At 42.6% G+C, this 14,708-nt stretch overlaps 1 protein-coding gene across 2 annotated transcripts in view; it reads right to left on the bottom strand.

Annotated features, from left to right (window-relative positions):
- Positions 1 to 14,183, bottom strand: part of LOC311134961 (zinc transporter 6-like) — a 77,495-nt gene extending 63,312 nt beyond the window's left edge. Inside the window, exons 1-4 of one of the 2 annotated variants that reach the window (XM_084168742.1) lie at positions 13,969 to 14,183; positions 10,686 to 10,732; positions 10,116 to 10,202; positions 4,600 to 4,684 (exon numbers count right to left, since the gene is read on the bottom strand). In XM_084168742.1, coding sequence (XP_084024868.1) covers positions 4,600 to 4,684; positions 10,116 to 10,202; positions 10,686 to 10,732; positions 13,969 to 14,155 — 406 coding nt within the window. In that variant the 5' untranslated portion in view covers positions 14,156 to 14,183. Of the gene's footprint in view, positions 1 to 4,599; positions 4,685 to 10,115; positions 10,203 to 10,685; positions 10,733 to 11,330; positions 13,456 to 13,968 lie in introns of those variants that run through there. The other variant, XM_084168744.1, reaches the window with a different exon arrangement.
- Positions 14,184 to 14,708: the final 525 nt, after the last annotated feature.

Genomic DNA, 14,708 nt, shown 5'->3' with positions numbered 1-14,708 from the left:
CTAAGAGATCAAGCGCTCTTTTTTTTTTCAGATGAGAAACGAACTGAAAATTGGATGCAGTGCAATGTCTCCCTTTCGAATTTGAACGACTTCATGGTAATGGCATCTTAAAGGGATAGGCCACCTTTTGGATTTATGGTGTTCTCGATTCATCCAGACAGTTTAAACTCTATATACAAAAAATGTGACCTAAATAAGTAACTAACCTCGCACGAGACAGAACAGCACATAGGACAGGAGCCTTTCTCCTGTTTCTGTAATGTGAGGCAGCTTGAGAGGGCGCTAGTCTATTGCAGGGCCTAGATGTATTCTATTCACCATACATGCTAAGCCCAGTAATAGGCTGCAATGCCACTGTTAATTACGTGTTCTCTTCCAAGTAACGTTATGAATGCTTGTTTAACAACCGCTTTATGAAATGCACTTTAAGTATACCTAAAAGTCACTGAATTGGAAAGTGGAAACCCCTATACATAGACAATGAGATCATTTTATCTTAGTTAATCATCATCTCGCTCAACAACAAACCCTGCGCTTGAACTTTACGGGTCAGTGAAGGCCCAGTCGCCCTCCAATTTGACTCAAACTCTGTGGAGTGAACATTGATTCTACAAGGAATTTGTAATGGAAACACAGATCCCGTTCAAGTTTACAACGGGAGATCTCTTCAGGAAGCCATTTTCTCCCAACTGAGCGGCTACATTCACAGCTAGGACCAGTCACAGTGATGAGGCTCGGTGCTGCTGATGGGGACTTCAGACTTGTTCTCAGACCAGGCTAACAGCCCTTCCTCACTCTTCCTCGCCCTGTGTGACTATATGGTCGCTGACAGGGTAAATTATGACCTGATTATACAAACCCCACGTTCTGTGGTTCCCTGCTGCATGGCCTTGGTACATTATCGTATAAAACGCAATTAGAGATTCTCGTTTTCACACTGTCACTCAGGTCATGATTATTACACTCTTTGAATAATGAAAGTCCACCCAAGGCAACAGAGGCAGTACAACGCAAGTATGACAAGCGTACATCTCCTTTTCAGCAGGGAGTCTAATGAACCAGAAACCAAACGCGCAGCGCGCCACATCAGGGTCTTTATGCAATGACTGGAAAACATCCTGAGATGTGGAAGAGATCTACACTGAACAAAAATATAAATGCAGCATGCAACAATTTTAAAGATTTGACTGAGTTACAGGTCATAAAAGGAAAGTCAGTCAATTGTGATAAATTCATTAGGCCCTAATCTATGGATTTCACATGACTTGGAATACAAATATGCATCTGTTGGTCACAGATACCTTAAGAAAAGGTAGGGGTGTGGATCAAAAAACCAGCCAGTATCTGGTGTGACCACCATTTGCCTCATGCAGCGTGACACATCTCCTTCGCAAAGAGTTGATCAGGATGTTGATTGTGGACTGTTGTCCTACTCCTCTTCAATGGCTGTGCGAAGTTGCTGGATATTGGCGGGAACTGGAACATGCTGTTCTACACGTCGATCCAGAGCATCCCAAACATGCTCAATGGGTGACATGTCTGGTGAGTATTCAGGCCATGGAAGAACTGGGACATTTTCAGCTTCCAGGAATTTAGCTGTACAGATCATTGCAACATGGGGCCGTGTATTATCATGCTGAAACATGAGGTGATGGCGGCGGATGAATGGGACAACAATGGGCCTCAGGATCTCGTCACGGTATCTCTGTGCATTCAAATTGCCATAGATAAAATGCAATTGTGTTCGTTGTCCATAGCTTATGCCTGCCCATACCATATCCCCACCGCCACCATGGGGCACTCTGTTCACAACGTTGACATCAGCAAATCGCTAGCCCACACATCTGCCCGGTACAGTTGAAAACAGGATTCATCTGTGAAGAGCACACTTCTCCAGCATGCCAGTGGCCATCGAAGGTTAGCATTTGGCCACTGAAGTTGGTTACCACGCCAAACTGCAGTCAGGTCAAGACCCTGGTGTGGACGACGAGCACACAGATGAGCTTCCCTGAGAAGTGGCCTTAGAGTGGCCTTTTATTGTCCCCAGCACAAGGTGCACCTGTGTAATGATCATACTGCTTCTTGATATATGCCACACCTGTCAATTGGATGGATTATCTTGGCAAAAGATAAATGCTCACTAACAGGGATGTAAACAAATTTGTGCACAACATTTTAGAGAAATAAAATGTGCTGGGATCTTTTATTTCAGCTCATGAAACATGGGACCAACACTTCACATGTTGCATTTAAGCTTGTACAGCGCACACACACATACTGTATAGATAAACACTGTGTAATTATAATGATAAAGTTACCTTTTTACAAAATAGAGGCATACAAAAAGAAAACAAATGTGGTACAGTGTGAAAATGATAAACTAGTGAAGGAAATGCAGAACTTGATGAAAATGCAGAACATTTTGACTGAACAGTATAAAATTATCAGAAGAGAGAAAGTCTAATTAAAATCACTTAGAATGTATTTGTTGCCACACTAGGGTCATGCACAACTCATGAAGCATATTTTGAACATAAAAACATAAATAACATCAAAAATGAGAAAAATATTGTGATATATTTTGGACCAGCCCTACTAGACATACGAGCTCCGCACACCAATGACTGTAAATATGAATGGACAAAGCCATTGATCACGTGACACCATTCATTACTATGTGAAGAATCAATAGCACATTGAAGCCAAATTAAGTTTGTTAAGATGGCATTTCATGGAGACATAACAGTTTGAGCTACTTCAGGAAGTGACGTTGCAGGCTAGTTCAGTGCTGCCCCCTCTCATTGACTAACTCAAGTTGAAGGCCGACTGGGGTACTGCAGGCTGCCATTAGCAACTAAATTATCCTTATATCTTCTTCTTTGTGTGATTTAAAAATAAAAATCGGTTCAAGGACATACATTTGGTGTATTAGAAGCAATTATTGGGTACCATGATTGTCTTAGAATTTTGTTTTGATTTACACAAAGATTGCAATTTTTTCATTCAAAATAATGAGGGATCCTGTTTTCTGCAAACAATGCTTGCAGTACCGCGGTCAGCATTGAACTTCTGTGGCTTCAATGAGAGGGAGCAGTCATTCTCCCCTGCTGCACACACACAGACAGGGGCATTCCCTTGCCGTAGCCTCTTCAGAAAGTTTCAGGGAATACGAATCACTGATGCAGTCTGTTCATGTCTTATGATTTAAACTTTAATACAACAAATTAATACATTTTCTAATAAGTTCAATAAATTCTGTTGATTTCCAAACGTGAGACATTTGATCAATCAAATGAAATGTTATTTATCACATGCTTCGTAAACAACAGGTGTAGACTAACAGTGAAATGCTTACTTGTGGGCCCTTCCCAACAACGCAGAAAGAAAGAAAATAGAGAAATAATAGAAAAGTAATGACACGTAATAATACAAGTAATAATAAATACACAATGAGTAACGATAACTTCGTGACTAGGCAACAGGATAGATAATAAACAGTAGCAGCAGCGTATGTGATGAGCCAAAAAAAGTTTGTGCAAAATGCAGATAGTCCGGGTAGCTATTTGGTTAACTATTTAACTAACTATTTATCAGTCTTATGGCTTGAGTTTAGAAGTCCTGTTGGTTCCACACTTGGTGCATCGGTACCGCTTGCCATGCTGTAGGAGTGATAGAAGAACCGAAAGTAACAAATTCTAATACACTAACGGCCCGCGACATGGTTTATGAATGTTAAATACGGCCCGCCGATGGAGATGCATCCAGCTGCAGCGCCAAAGCGCAATAGTAGCGCCGGTAATATAGTCACAACATTTGAACGGTTTGGGCTAGAGACAAGCAGTTTTCTCTGTAGTAATGGTGCAATAATATTATATATAATATATGCCATTTAGCAGACGCTTTTATCCAAAGCTACTTACAGTCATGCGGATATACATTTTACATATGAGTGGTCCCGGGAATCGAACTCACTACCCTGGCGTTACAAGCGCCATGCTCTACCAACTGAGCTACAAAGGACCACCATGGTCACAAATCTGCGCTCGCTTTTTTGTCTTGGGCACTCGGAAACAGCAGTACTGCGAAGCCTAATCATTACATCTGGACGATTTTCTTTCTAGTCGCACAGCAAAATATTTAGGAGCATATGCGATCAAAATAGTTACACTTTACAGCCCTGAACACACCATCACAATAACACTGCGACACCAGCAGAGATCTAATCTGCATGGGGGTGGGATGTCGGAACATAGTAGATTAATTACTATTTCTATGGGTCAGCAGGACTCTGTAATATGGGATCTCTCTCGCTCTGGATATGTGACATCATGAGTGGATCTAGGAAGCTGGAGAATAATCACTATAATGGTGGGAACTGCAAGTGCCCTAGTTGAAGAACTTTAGGGAGAACATAATTATGTCAGAGCACAGTATCAGAACAATGTCAGTACATAGTGTTCTCACTGATGTACTCTACTACGTAGTATCCAAAGCGGTAGTCCATAGATGTCCTTGTTTACTCAGTGGACCCTCTAACCTCTAGGCTAACTCTGCCTGGCTGGCTGTGTGGAACACTGTGTCATGTAGATGAGTACTCACCCATACTGTTGGTGGAGCTGCACCACATCAGCAGGCAGCCAGTACAAAGAACATTCAGCATGCCGAACACCAGGATTCTCCATGACTGAAACACAAACAGAACATTAACCAGAGCTTTCTAAACCAATTAATTCATTTAGATCTATAGGATTGCTTGGAGTGGGATATTAATAGCTAATGCAGGTGGATGATAGGTTATGCTACGCCATTGCCTAACATTTACATTTTACATCTTATCCAGAGCGACTTACAGTTAGTGAGTGCATGCACAATTATTATTATTTAATTTTTTCATACTGTCAGTTAGGCTAATCGAATAATATTGTATTGTTAATTTGCTAATTCAGGGAATGCTTTGTATCAGACAAACACGTAAAAAATGGAAACAAAAATGTGAAGACTGTACAAACTCAATGCCATCAACCGCGTCTTTGTCTGTCACTTCGTGTTGGAGTCAGTGGCTGTCCTTGGAGTGCTGTGAAATCTACAATTACTGCGGTGCACTGTGTTATGACAGGGCTAGGGCGTCTTGTGACAGCCGGAGCCAGGATAGAGATGGGAGCTGAAGTGTGTGTTTGGGCCTGTTGCGGCTTCAGGGCCCTGCAGATCGCTGTGCCCGTGTCTGTGTGCAAACAGAGCGACAGCATGCTGCCCAACACATCCAAACCCCCCACCCACACACTTACATATACACACACACTCTTTCTGGGGAAGCAGGGGACAACGAGATGACACTGCCACCCTCTGGGTGAAGGCGGTATTGCAGGTAAACATGTCTAGGTTAAATCTTACATTGGAGTGACACTCCCAAATACCTTCAGGAACATCAGCCTCCCTGAGTCACAGAATACTGTTGCAGATATATCATCTGTAAATAATATGCCTACGTCAAGTACATCATCAGCTTTAATCCAGCAGAATATAGGGCTACTCAGCAGCACAGGAGAGGAGAGTTTTACTGCCAGGTCAACAGCAGCATCAGTCTGGAAAACTCCCACTGCCTGGTGCATGGATGGAGCAGACACCCAGTCTACAGCCACAGTGAGCCTAACCTAAATAATCACACCCTTATCAAGAAAAGACACTGCTCTCCACTTTCTCTCGTAAGGCCATGTTTTTGGAAAACGTAATCTCCTCTCTATGCATGTGAAGTGAACTCCATTGACTTTACCTCGATCAGTCTCTCTGTTCCTATAGAACCTAACCCAGTCTCTTTCATACAGCTTCTAGGGACAGCAGTCAGAGGTCTCCACAGCACAGCCCACTCTCTTTCTAGTCCCTACTGTAGTAGGGCGGCAGGTAGCTTAGTGGTTAAGAGCGTTGTGCCAGTAACCGAAAGGTCGCTGGTTCTAATCCCCGAGCCGACTAGGTGAAAAATCTGTCGATGTGCCCTTGAGCAAGGCACTTAACCCTAATTGCTCCTGTAAGTCGCTCTGGATAAGAGCGTCTGCTAAATGACAAAAATGTAATGTAAATGTAATTAGGTCTTTTGCCTCTGGCAGATTGGCCACTTGGATCCAAAAGCATCTTATCCCAGTGGTCCTCCAGTAGAGGCAGGCTGCGCTACACTAGCAGAGCTAACTAGTACACCGGCAGATAGAACACAAACTGATTATTCCTAAAAGAGGGGATTGATCCCCATGTACCCTCATTGTACACAGTGTACTGGTGGAGAGCAGCCTCAGTCCCGAGACTTAATGTGTCCCTGTGAACAGAAGCCTTACAGTCCGGTGGTGATACCATCCACTGTCCCATGTGTAAGACATAACAACATGCCGTAAACTCACTCCACAGCTAGCTAAAATGCTGAACAAAAATATAAAACGCAACATGTAAAGTGTTGGTCCCATATTTCATGAGCCTAAATAAAATATCCCAGAAATGTTCCATACGCACAAAAAGCTTATTTCTCTCAAATTTTGTCCAAAAATGTGTTTACATCCCTGTTAGTGAGTATTTCTCCTTTGCCAAGATAATCCATCCACCTGACAGGTGTGGCATATCAAGAAGCTGATTAATTCACATGATCATTAAACAGGTGCACCTTGTGCTTGAGACAATAAAAGGCCACTCTAAAATGTGCAGTTTTGTTACACAACACATTGCCACAGATGTCTCAAGTTTTGAGGGAGCGTGCAATTGGCATGCTGACTGCAAGAAGGTCCACCAGAACTGTTGCCAGAGAATCTAATGTTAATTTCTCTACCATAAGACGCCTCTAACGTCGTTTTAGAGAATTTGGCAGTAAGTCCAACCGGCCTCACAACCGCTGACCACGTGTAACCACGCCTGCCCATGACCTCCACATCTGGCTTCTTTACCTGTGGGATCGTGCCCCTGCCCAGTCATGTGAAGTCCATAGCTTAGGGCCTACAGAATGTATTTCAAATGACTGATTTCCTTGAAATTGTTGTGTTTATTTTTGCATAGTATATTATTTTCAATTTTCCACGATCAGGAAGAAAATGGCACATGTTTAAAATGATAACCAGCTAATGTTAGCTAGCTACGTTGGCTTTTAGCCCCTATCTGATATCTTAGCACCATATTTGTATAGCCAGCTAGCATAGTAGCTAATACAGCTAGCTAGCACCACAGATGAAAGGGTTAGTTATCATCAACTTTGCTAACAGGTCACATAGCGATCTGCTTAGCTAGCTAGCTTGCTTATTGCATGCATGTCAGGGCAAGTCGACACAAGCCTTATTAATAGTGAATAAAGTAAACTCATATTTGTAACATGTTTGATTTTGGTCAATGTGTCAATTCTTCTGTTTCTCAATACTGCACCTTTCTGTTGGAGAATGAGCAATCTTGCTGCTGATTTTCCCAGCTAGACATTCCTCGGCACTGTTCAGTGCTCCTGGCTCAGACGGTGAGTGGCAGCTGGGATAGCAGCAGTTTTCAGAGTCGACACTAGAGGGTGCATTGGATTTGCTATGTAAAGGTACTATTGGCAACGTTTATAGAGAAGGGCCATTAGCCGAAAGACAAGAAAATACCAATATCGGCACGATATATATCGGCTTGGCCGATAAGTGGTCATTCTCTATTGTCCATGCTAAAGAGATGAGGGTCTCAGCTTTCTGTAGGTATAATTTGTATTTCTCAATTCTCATTATTGAGCTCAAAGCACACATTTTGGGGTAGTAGGCCTACTACCGATGCAAAGTTTTTTTTGGGACATTACATTTACTGTTAGATTCATACATTGCTACTAGCAGTAAGTGTTATATTTTGAGTTAGCGATCTAGCTAATGTATTTTGAGTTTCCATTTCCTCAGGTGGTAAATTAACACCAATTGAATTAGGCCTACAGTTGAAGTCGGAAGTTTCCATATACTTAGGTTGGAGTCATTAAAACTTGTTTTTCAACCACTCCACACATTTCTTGTTAACAAACTATAGTTTTGGCAAGCCAACAATTGTTTACAGACAGATTATTTCACTTATAATTCACTGTATCACAATTCCAGTGGGTCAGAAGTTTACATACACTAAGTTGACTGTGCCTTTAAACAGCTTGGAAAATTCCAGAAAATGATGTCATGGCTTTAGAAGCTTCTGATAGGCTAATTGACATCATTTGAGTCAATTGGAGGTGTACCTGTGGATGTATTTCAAGGCCTACCTTCAATCTCAGTGCCTCTTTGCTTGACATCATGGGAAAATCAAAAGAAATCAGCCAAGACCTCAGAAACAAATGTGTAGACCTCCACAAGTCTGATTCATCCTTGGGAGCAATTTCCAAACGCCTGAAGGTACCACGTTCATCTGTACAAACAATAGTACGCAAGTGTAAACCCCAATGGGACCACGCAGCCATCATATCACTCAGGAAGGAGACGCGTTCTGTCTCCTAGAGATGAACGTACTTTGGTGCAAAAAGTGAAAATCAATCCCAGAACAACAGCAAAGGACCTTGTGAAGATGCTGGAGGAAACAGGTACAAAAGTATCTATATCCACAGTAAAACAAGTCCTATATCAACATAACCTGAAAGGCCGCTCAGCAAGGAAGAAGCCACTGCTCCAAAACTGCCAAAAAACGCCTGACTACGGTTTGCAACTGTACATGGGGACAAATATCGTACTTTTTGGAGAAATGTCCTCTGGTCTGATGAAACAAAAATAGTACTCTTTGGCCATAATGACCATCGTTATGTTTGGAGGAAAAGGGGGGGGCTTGCAAGCCGAAGAACACCATCCCAACCGTGAAGCACGGGGGTGGCAGCATCATGCTGTGGGGGTGCTTTGCTGCAGGAGGGACTGGTGCACTTCACAAAATAGATGGCATCATGAGGAAGGAAAATGATGTGGATATATTGAAGCAACATCTCAAGACATCAGTCAGGAAGTTAAAGCTTGGTTGCAAATGGGTCTTCCAAATAGCCTACTTCCAAAGTTGTGGCAAAATGGCTTAAGGACAACAAAGTCAAGGTATTGGAGTGGCCATCACAAAGCCCTGACCTCAATCCTATAGAACATTTGTGGGCAGAACTGAAAAAACGTGTGCGAGCAAGGAGGCCTACAAACCTGACTCAGTTACACCAGCTCTGTCAGGAGGAATGGGCCACAATTCACCCAACTTATTGTGGGAAGCTTGTGGAAGGCTACCCGAAACGTTTGACCCAAGTTAAACAATTTAAAGGCAATGCTACCAAATACTAATTGAGTGTATGTAAAGATCTGACCCACTGGGAATGTGATGAAAGAAATAAAAGCTGAAATATATGTCTCTACTCTTATTATGACTTTCACATTCTTAAAATAAAGTGGTGATCCTAACTGACCTAAGAAAGGGAATTTTTACTAGGATTAAATGTCAGGAATTGTGAAAAACTGAGTTTAAATGTATTTTGCTAAAGTGTATGTAAACTTCCGACTTCAACTGTATATGTAATATTAGTGAGCAAAGATTAAGGCAATTCATCTCTATTGAAAAAAAATTTATGTAAAAATTCTGCCGCCCTATTTTAACAGTAAAATTTAGCAATAATTGCCTAATTGTCAACCAAAAATTCATGACAATCACTGGATTAGGTTGAATATTAAAATAGCTTGAATCATACATTTCTGCCTGGACCTGTTAGATGTATCAACTTATTTATTGAATACCATCTCAGTAGTCTATTATTACACTTCTTAATAAAGCATTGTGAATGATTTAATAAGATGATTGATTACTCCTTTATCTATTGCGCGACGCTGCAACAAAAAACAACATTTTGGGTGCAACCAAATAATGGGCTGGTGCCACCAACTAAAAACTTTTGTGGCACCAGTGCCACCATGGGAAAACGTTAGTCTGGAGCCCTGGAGTGAAAGATTAACATGAGGTGCTTGCCTATGAGATGAGATGTCTAAACAGCTTACCAGAATAATGCAATAATAAAGTCAGGGTCATTTTACTGGGATGGGGAATTGGGGAATTCCAAAACAAAGAGCACTGTGCAACAGTTGTCCCTGTGGCATTTTAATGTACACGCATGCACACACCCCTTACTAATTCCTTACCCGTCTGTCTGAAGTCACCAAGCGGAATTCTTGAGAGAGTTTCCCAAAGAAGGATCTGTCTGTCTTCCGGAATGGGTGTATAGTGCCCTGTGGGTACCACACAAACGCACAGTCACATGGAAGGATGTGAGATTAAGGACTCAGAGAGAAGCAGAAGGATACTAGCTATACTATAACACTACCATCTAGTGGTTTCACACTATAGTGTTTATCCTTCGTATTTAGCTACAGTAGGCTGCCTGTTAAAAAAAAAAAATGCAGCTTTAGACCAGGGGTGTCAAACCCAAATCGAAACTGTGTGGAAATGATAATGGACCTACATTCATACAGTTTGACAGTGTACAGCTCGCTAATAATCACCTAAATGAAAGCTAGACAGTCAGGGAGCATCGAAAATACCAAAAACGATGGATAGAGAGAAAGAAAAAAAATAATAATTTGACGGTGAGGAAATCAAACCAATTTTCAGTAAGGCCCTCCGGACCTCGTTAAAGACCAAATGCGTCAAAATGAGTTTGACACCCGTGCTTTAGACCCTACCAACTGGTGTCTTCAAAAAGGAAAACTTACCAGCACATATGCGTCAGTTTCTTGCTTTTTTCTGTGGATTGGGATATCTGCAAAGTATTTGGTTATGAAAAACAGAAAACAACAGATGACTGATATAGACTGTACACAAAGTCAAGTTTAATCTAATGTTATTTTCAAGATACCAGGACGACGCATGTCTGATTATGCATGGTTTTCAAAATGTCACCAATAATCTGGGTGGTCTGGCTTATGCTGGCCATACATCATACGATTTTAAACTGCAATTTTGCCACGATCTGGGATCCACAACAAATTTTGGGGATTGCAGGCAAATCCTAACGTCGTAGGCTACAACTAAGACGTCGAAGGTCGCATAATGTGAGCGTGTGAAAGCCGTGCAATTATGGGTCTTGCGCTCTGGCGATCCGTATCTTAGGTCCTGATTATTTCTCTGGTATGCCAGACATTTCCAGTCGTATCTTGTGCAGTGAAGGAGGTGCTACGATGCGACAATGGAAGATGAAGCTGCAATAGATAGCTGCCGTATTACGGGCTCCTGACCAATTCTTCAATTTTGTATGTTTTTCTTACGCTGGTCGTAATTTCTTTTTTTCACATAATATTTCCGCCATCATTTCATATGACCGAAAACAGCTTCTGGACATCAGAACAGCGATCACTAACCTCGATTTGGATTAAGATTTCTACTTCAATGAGTAGGCAGCTCTGGACGTGCTCATTCCGGACCAGGGCCTAATCCCCGGGACTTGAGAGGAAGACATGGCACAAGAGAGGCAAACGAGCGGGCTCCCTGACGAGACTTCGTCAGCAAGTAAATAAACCACTTCTACCCTCCGTTCTATTGACGAATGTACAATCACTAGAGCACTGGACAAGCTCCGTTCAAGACTATCCTATCAACCGGACCTGAAGACCTGTAATATCCTATGTTTCTCAGAGTCGTGGCTGAACAAGAACATGGATAATACATATCGAGCTGTTTTTTCCTATACATCGTCAAGACCGAACGGCAGCTTCTGGTAAGGTTAAGGGGGAGGTGTGTGTCTCTTTGTTAACAACTGCTGGGGCGTGATCTCTAAAGTTAAGGAAGTCTTGGGGTTTTGCTTGCCTGAATTAGAATACCTCATGATAAACTGCAGACCATACTATTTACCAAGTGAGTTTTCATCTATATTTTTCGTATCTGTCCATTTACCACCACAAACCAGGACAACAACCCCTCCCTCAACGTCAGCAAGACAAAGGAGCTGATGATCGTGGACTACAGGAAACGGAGGGCCGAGCACGCCCCCATCCATGGGGCTGTAGTGGAAAGGGTCGAGAGCTTCAAGTACCTCTGTTTTCACATCACAAAGGAATTATCATGGTCCATACACACCAACACAGTCGTGAAGAAGGCACGAAAATGCCTTTGCCCCCTCAGGATGCTGAAAAAGTTATACAGCTGCATCATTGAGAGCATCTTGACTGGCTGCATCAACGCTTAGTATATGGCAACTGCTTGGTCGTCCGACCGCAAGGTGCTACAGAGGGTAGTGCATATGGCCCAGTACATCAATGGGGCCAAGCTCTCTGCTATCCAGGATCCCTATACCAGGCAGTGTCAGAGGAAGGACCAAAAAATTGTCAGACTCCAACCACCCAAGTAGAGCAAGGGAAACAACTACTTCAAGGTCTCAGAGCGAGTGATGTCACCGATTGAAACGCTACTAGCGCGCACCGCTAACTAGCTAGCCATTTCACACCGGTTACACTCACCCCCCTTTGACCTCCTCCTTTTCCGCAGCACCCAGTGATCCGGGTCAACAGCATCAATGTAACAGCTGGGGTGAGGAGAGGCCGCGGCTTTTATGAAGCGATGTGTAACGGTGCTTCGAGGGTGACTGTTGTCGATGTGTGCAGAGGGTCCCTGGTTCAAGCCCAGGTTGGGACAAGAAGAGGGACGGAAGCAACACTAGTACCCTATGTAGGCCTATATAGCCAAGTTATCGTTTCTCATTGTGTATTTATTCCTTGTGTTATTATATATTTTTTTCAATAGACAGGTCACAATGTGAGCAAACTTGTGTAATGTGAGCACACCGGTCACAGACTTAAGGATGAAAAGATTATGCAGACAATTGAATAAGTGCTCCCACGATGTAAAGATTTTTGTCGTCTAATGTGTGCCTAACTTTAGCCATAACTTTATGACTGAAAGGGAATGCTCTCCTTCTAGTCGTAACGTTAACGTGCAAAATGGATGCAGATGGCAAAGGTTTAAAAACTCTCCACCTAGCTAACTATATCTGCTTTGGTCAGAGACGGAAGAGGAAGCGAGACAACCCACCCCCTCAGTTTCTTTACATTTTAGTCATTTAGCAGACGCTCTTATCCTGAGCAACTTACAGTTAGTGAACGCATACATTTTTCATACTGGCACCCCGTGGGAAACGAACCCACAACCCTGGCGTTGCAAGCACCATGCTCTACCAACTGAGCTACAGGGGACTACAGGGAACTTTCTGGTTCATATACAATCAATGAACTAAGCAGACCAGACTAGAGACACTGTATATAATGACGAGATGGTCTTGTCTCCGCACTAACAATTTACATTTTAGTCATTTAGCAGACGCTCTTATCCAGAGCGACTTACAGTTAGTGAGTGCATATATTTTCTTTTCTTTTTTTCATTCTGGCCCCCTGTGGGAATCGAACCCACAACCCTGGCGTTGCAAGCGCCATGCTCTACCAACTGAGCTACACGGGGCAACAATGGGAGTTGTTGTCCCAAAGGCGGGAAGGCAGAATCGCCGTATTCCCACGTGGGAAGATTTTGACAGGAGTGGACCCTCTCACCAACCGCAGTTGCTGTTGAATTTGTGCCTATGGGAGAGCGAACCCGTTAAACAGACCCTTGTTTTCCTATGGTAAACGGCCTGAGTGGAACATCTTCAAATATCCACCATCTTTGCTTTGGTTTCCTGACCTAGCTAGCTAGCCTAACGTTACATAGATACGCTAGCAGATAAAACATACCTAACGTTAGCTAGATACGTTAACGTTAGTTAGCTTTGTTCCGGAATTCAGTTAAGCTCTACAAAGCAAGTATTGTCTTGGCAAACAATGACAATACATTAGCTAAAGTGAAGATTTAGCTAGCTCTAGCGACACACACAGTTTTGGAAAGAGGCTTCACCGCTGTTTATGGGGCTAGCTAACGCTAAACGTGGCTAGGCAGCTAACTAGTTACCCCCTACTACATTGCACTGGCTAACTAGCATAACATAACTAGCTACCGGTAACGTTAGCTGGCTACCTGAATCGTTGATGTTGACAACGTCCACCGCCACCATGTCGGGTTTATCAAGTGGGCCAACTTTCCTCTCGGTCACCCCGGTCGGCACCACGTCCGGCTTGGAACCGAATTTTCTGGGGTAAAAGTCCCCAACATTGTGATACGATAGTCCTGATGGAGACGTGGACATGCCACCGTCCATCGCCATTTTGGACTTTTCAGCTACAAAATGAATCGATTCAACTCTCGAAAGCCTGCGCAAATGCACAGATCTGATAATCTACTCGTGATCTAGCTCTTGGCTATCCCGAAACATTGTTTACTAGGCGCAATACAATGGAAGGCGAGAACATACCGTTTTTGTTGGGAAAAAAGCGCTCATTTAATGAAATCACAGATCTCTGAATGATACATTGAAAGCGCACTTTCTGTTTGAAATGACATTTTAGTTAGCTATGTTGCTGGTTGATAAAAAAAAAAAAAGATTCTGTATCAATAAGAATTACATGAACACATTTACCAACATAGTTGGTATCAATGTTGGAAATGTAGATGTTTTTTTTTTTACCAGTCTGTCTTTTCTTGTTGAGAAAATCATGACTAAAGTTGCCATTAGAAAATTGTTAGGCCCTTTATGATCCATGACCTGTACATGATACAGAAATTACCTAGCAAAATGTCGTTGAAAAGACTACTATGCCCGACGTCCAATCTACATTCGGTTTTGGTTGAAAGTTGAAAATACGTTTTTCAGGTCGTTT

Source organism: Coregonus lavaretus, assembly GCF_964263955.1.
Source record: "Coregonus lavaretus genome assembly, chromosome: 1".
In the NCBI taxonomy this organism is placed as follows: Eukaryota; Metazoa; Chordata; class Actinopteri; order Salmoniformes; family Salmonidae; genus Coregonus; species Coregonus lavaretus.
This window is presented reverse-complemented; position numbering and strand designations above follow the sequence as displayed.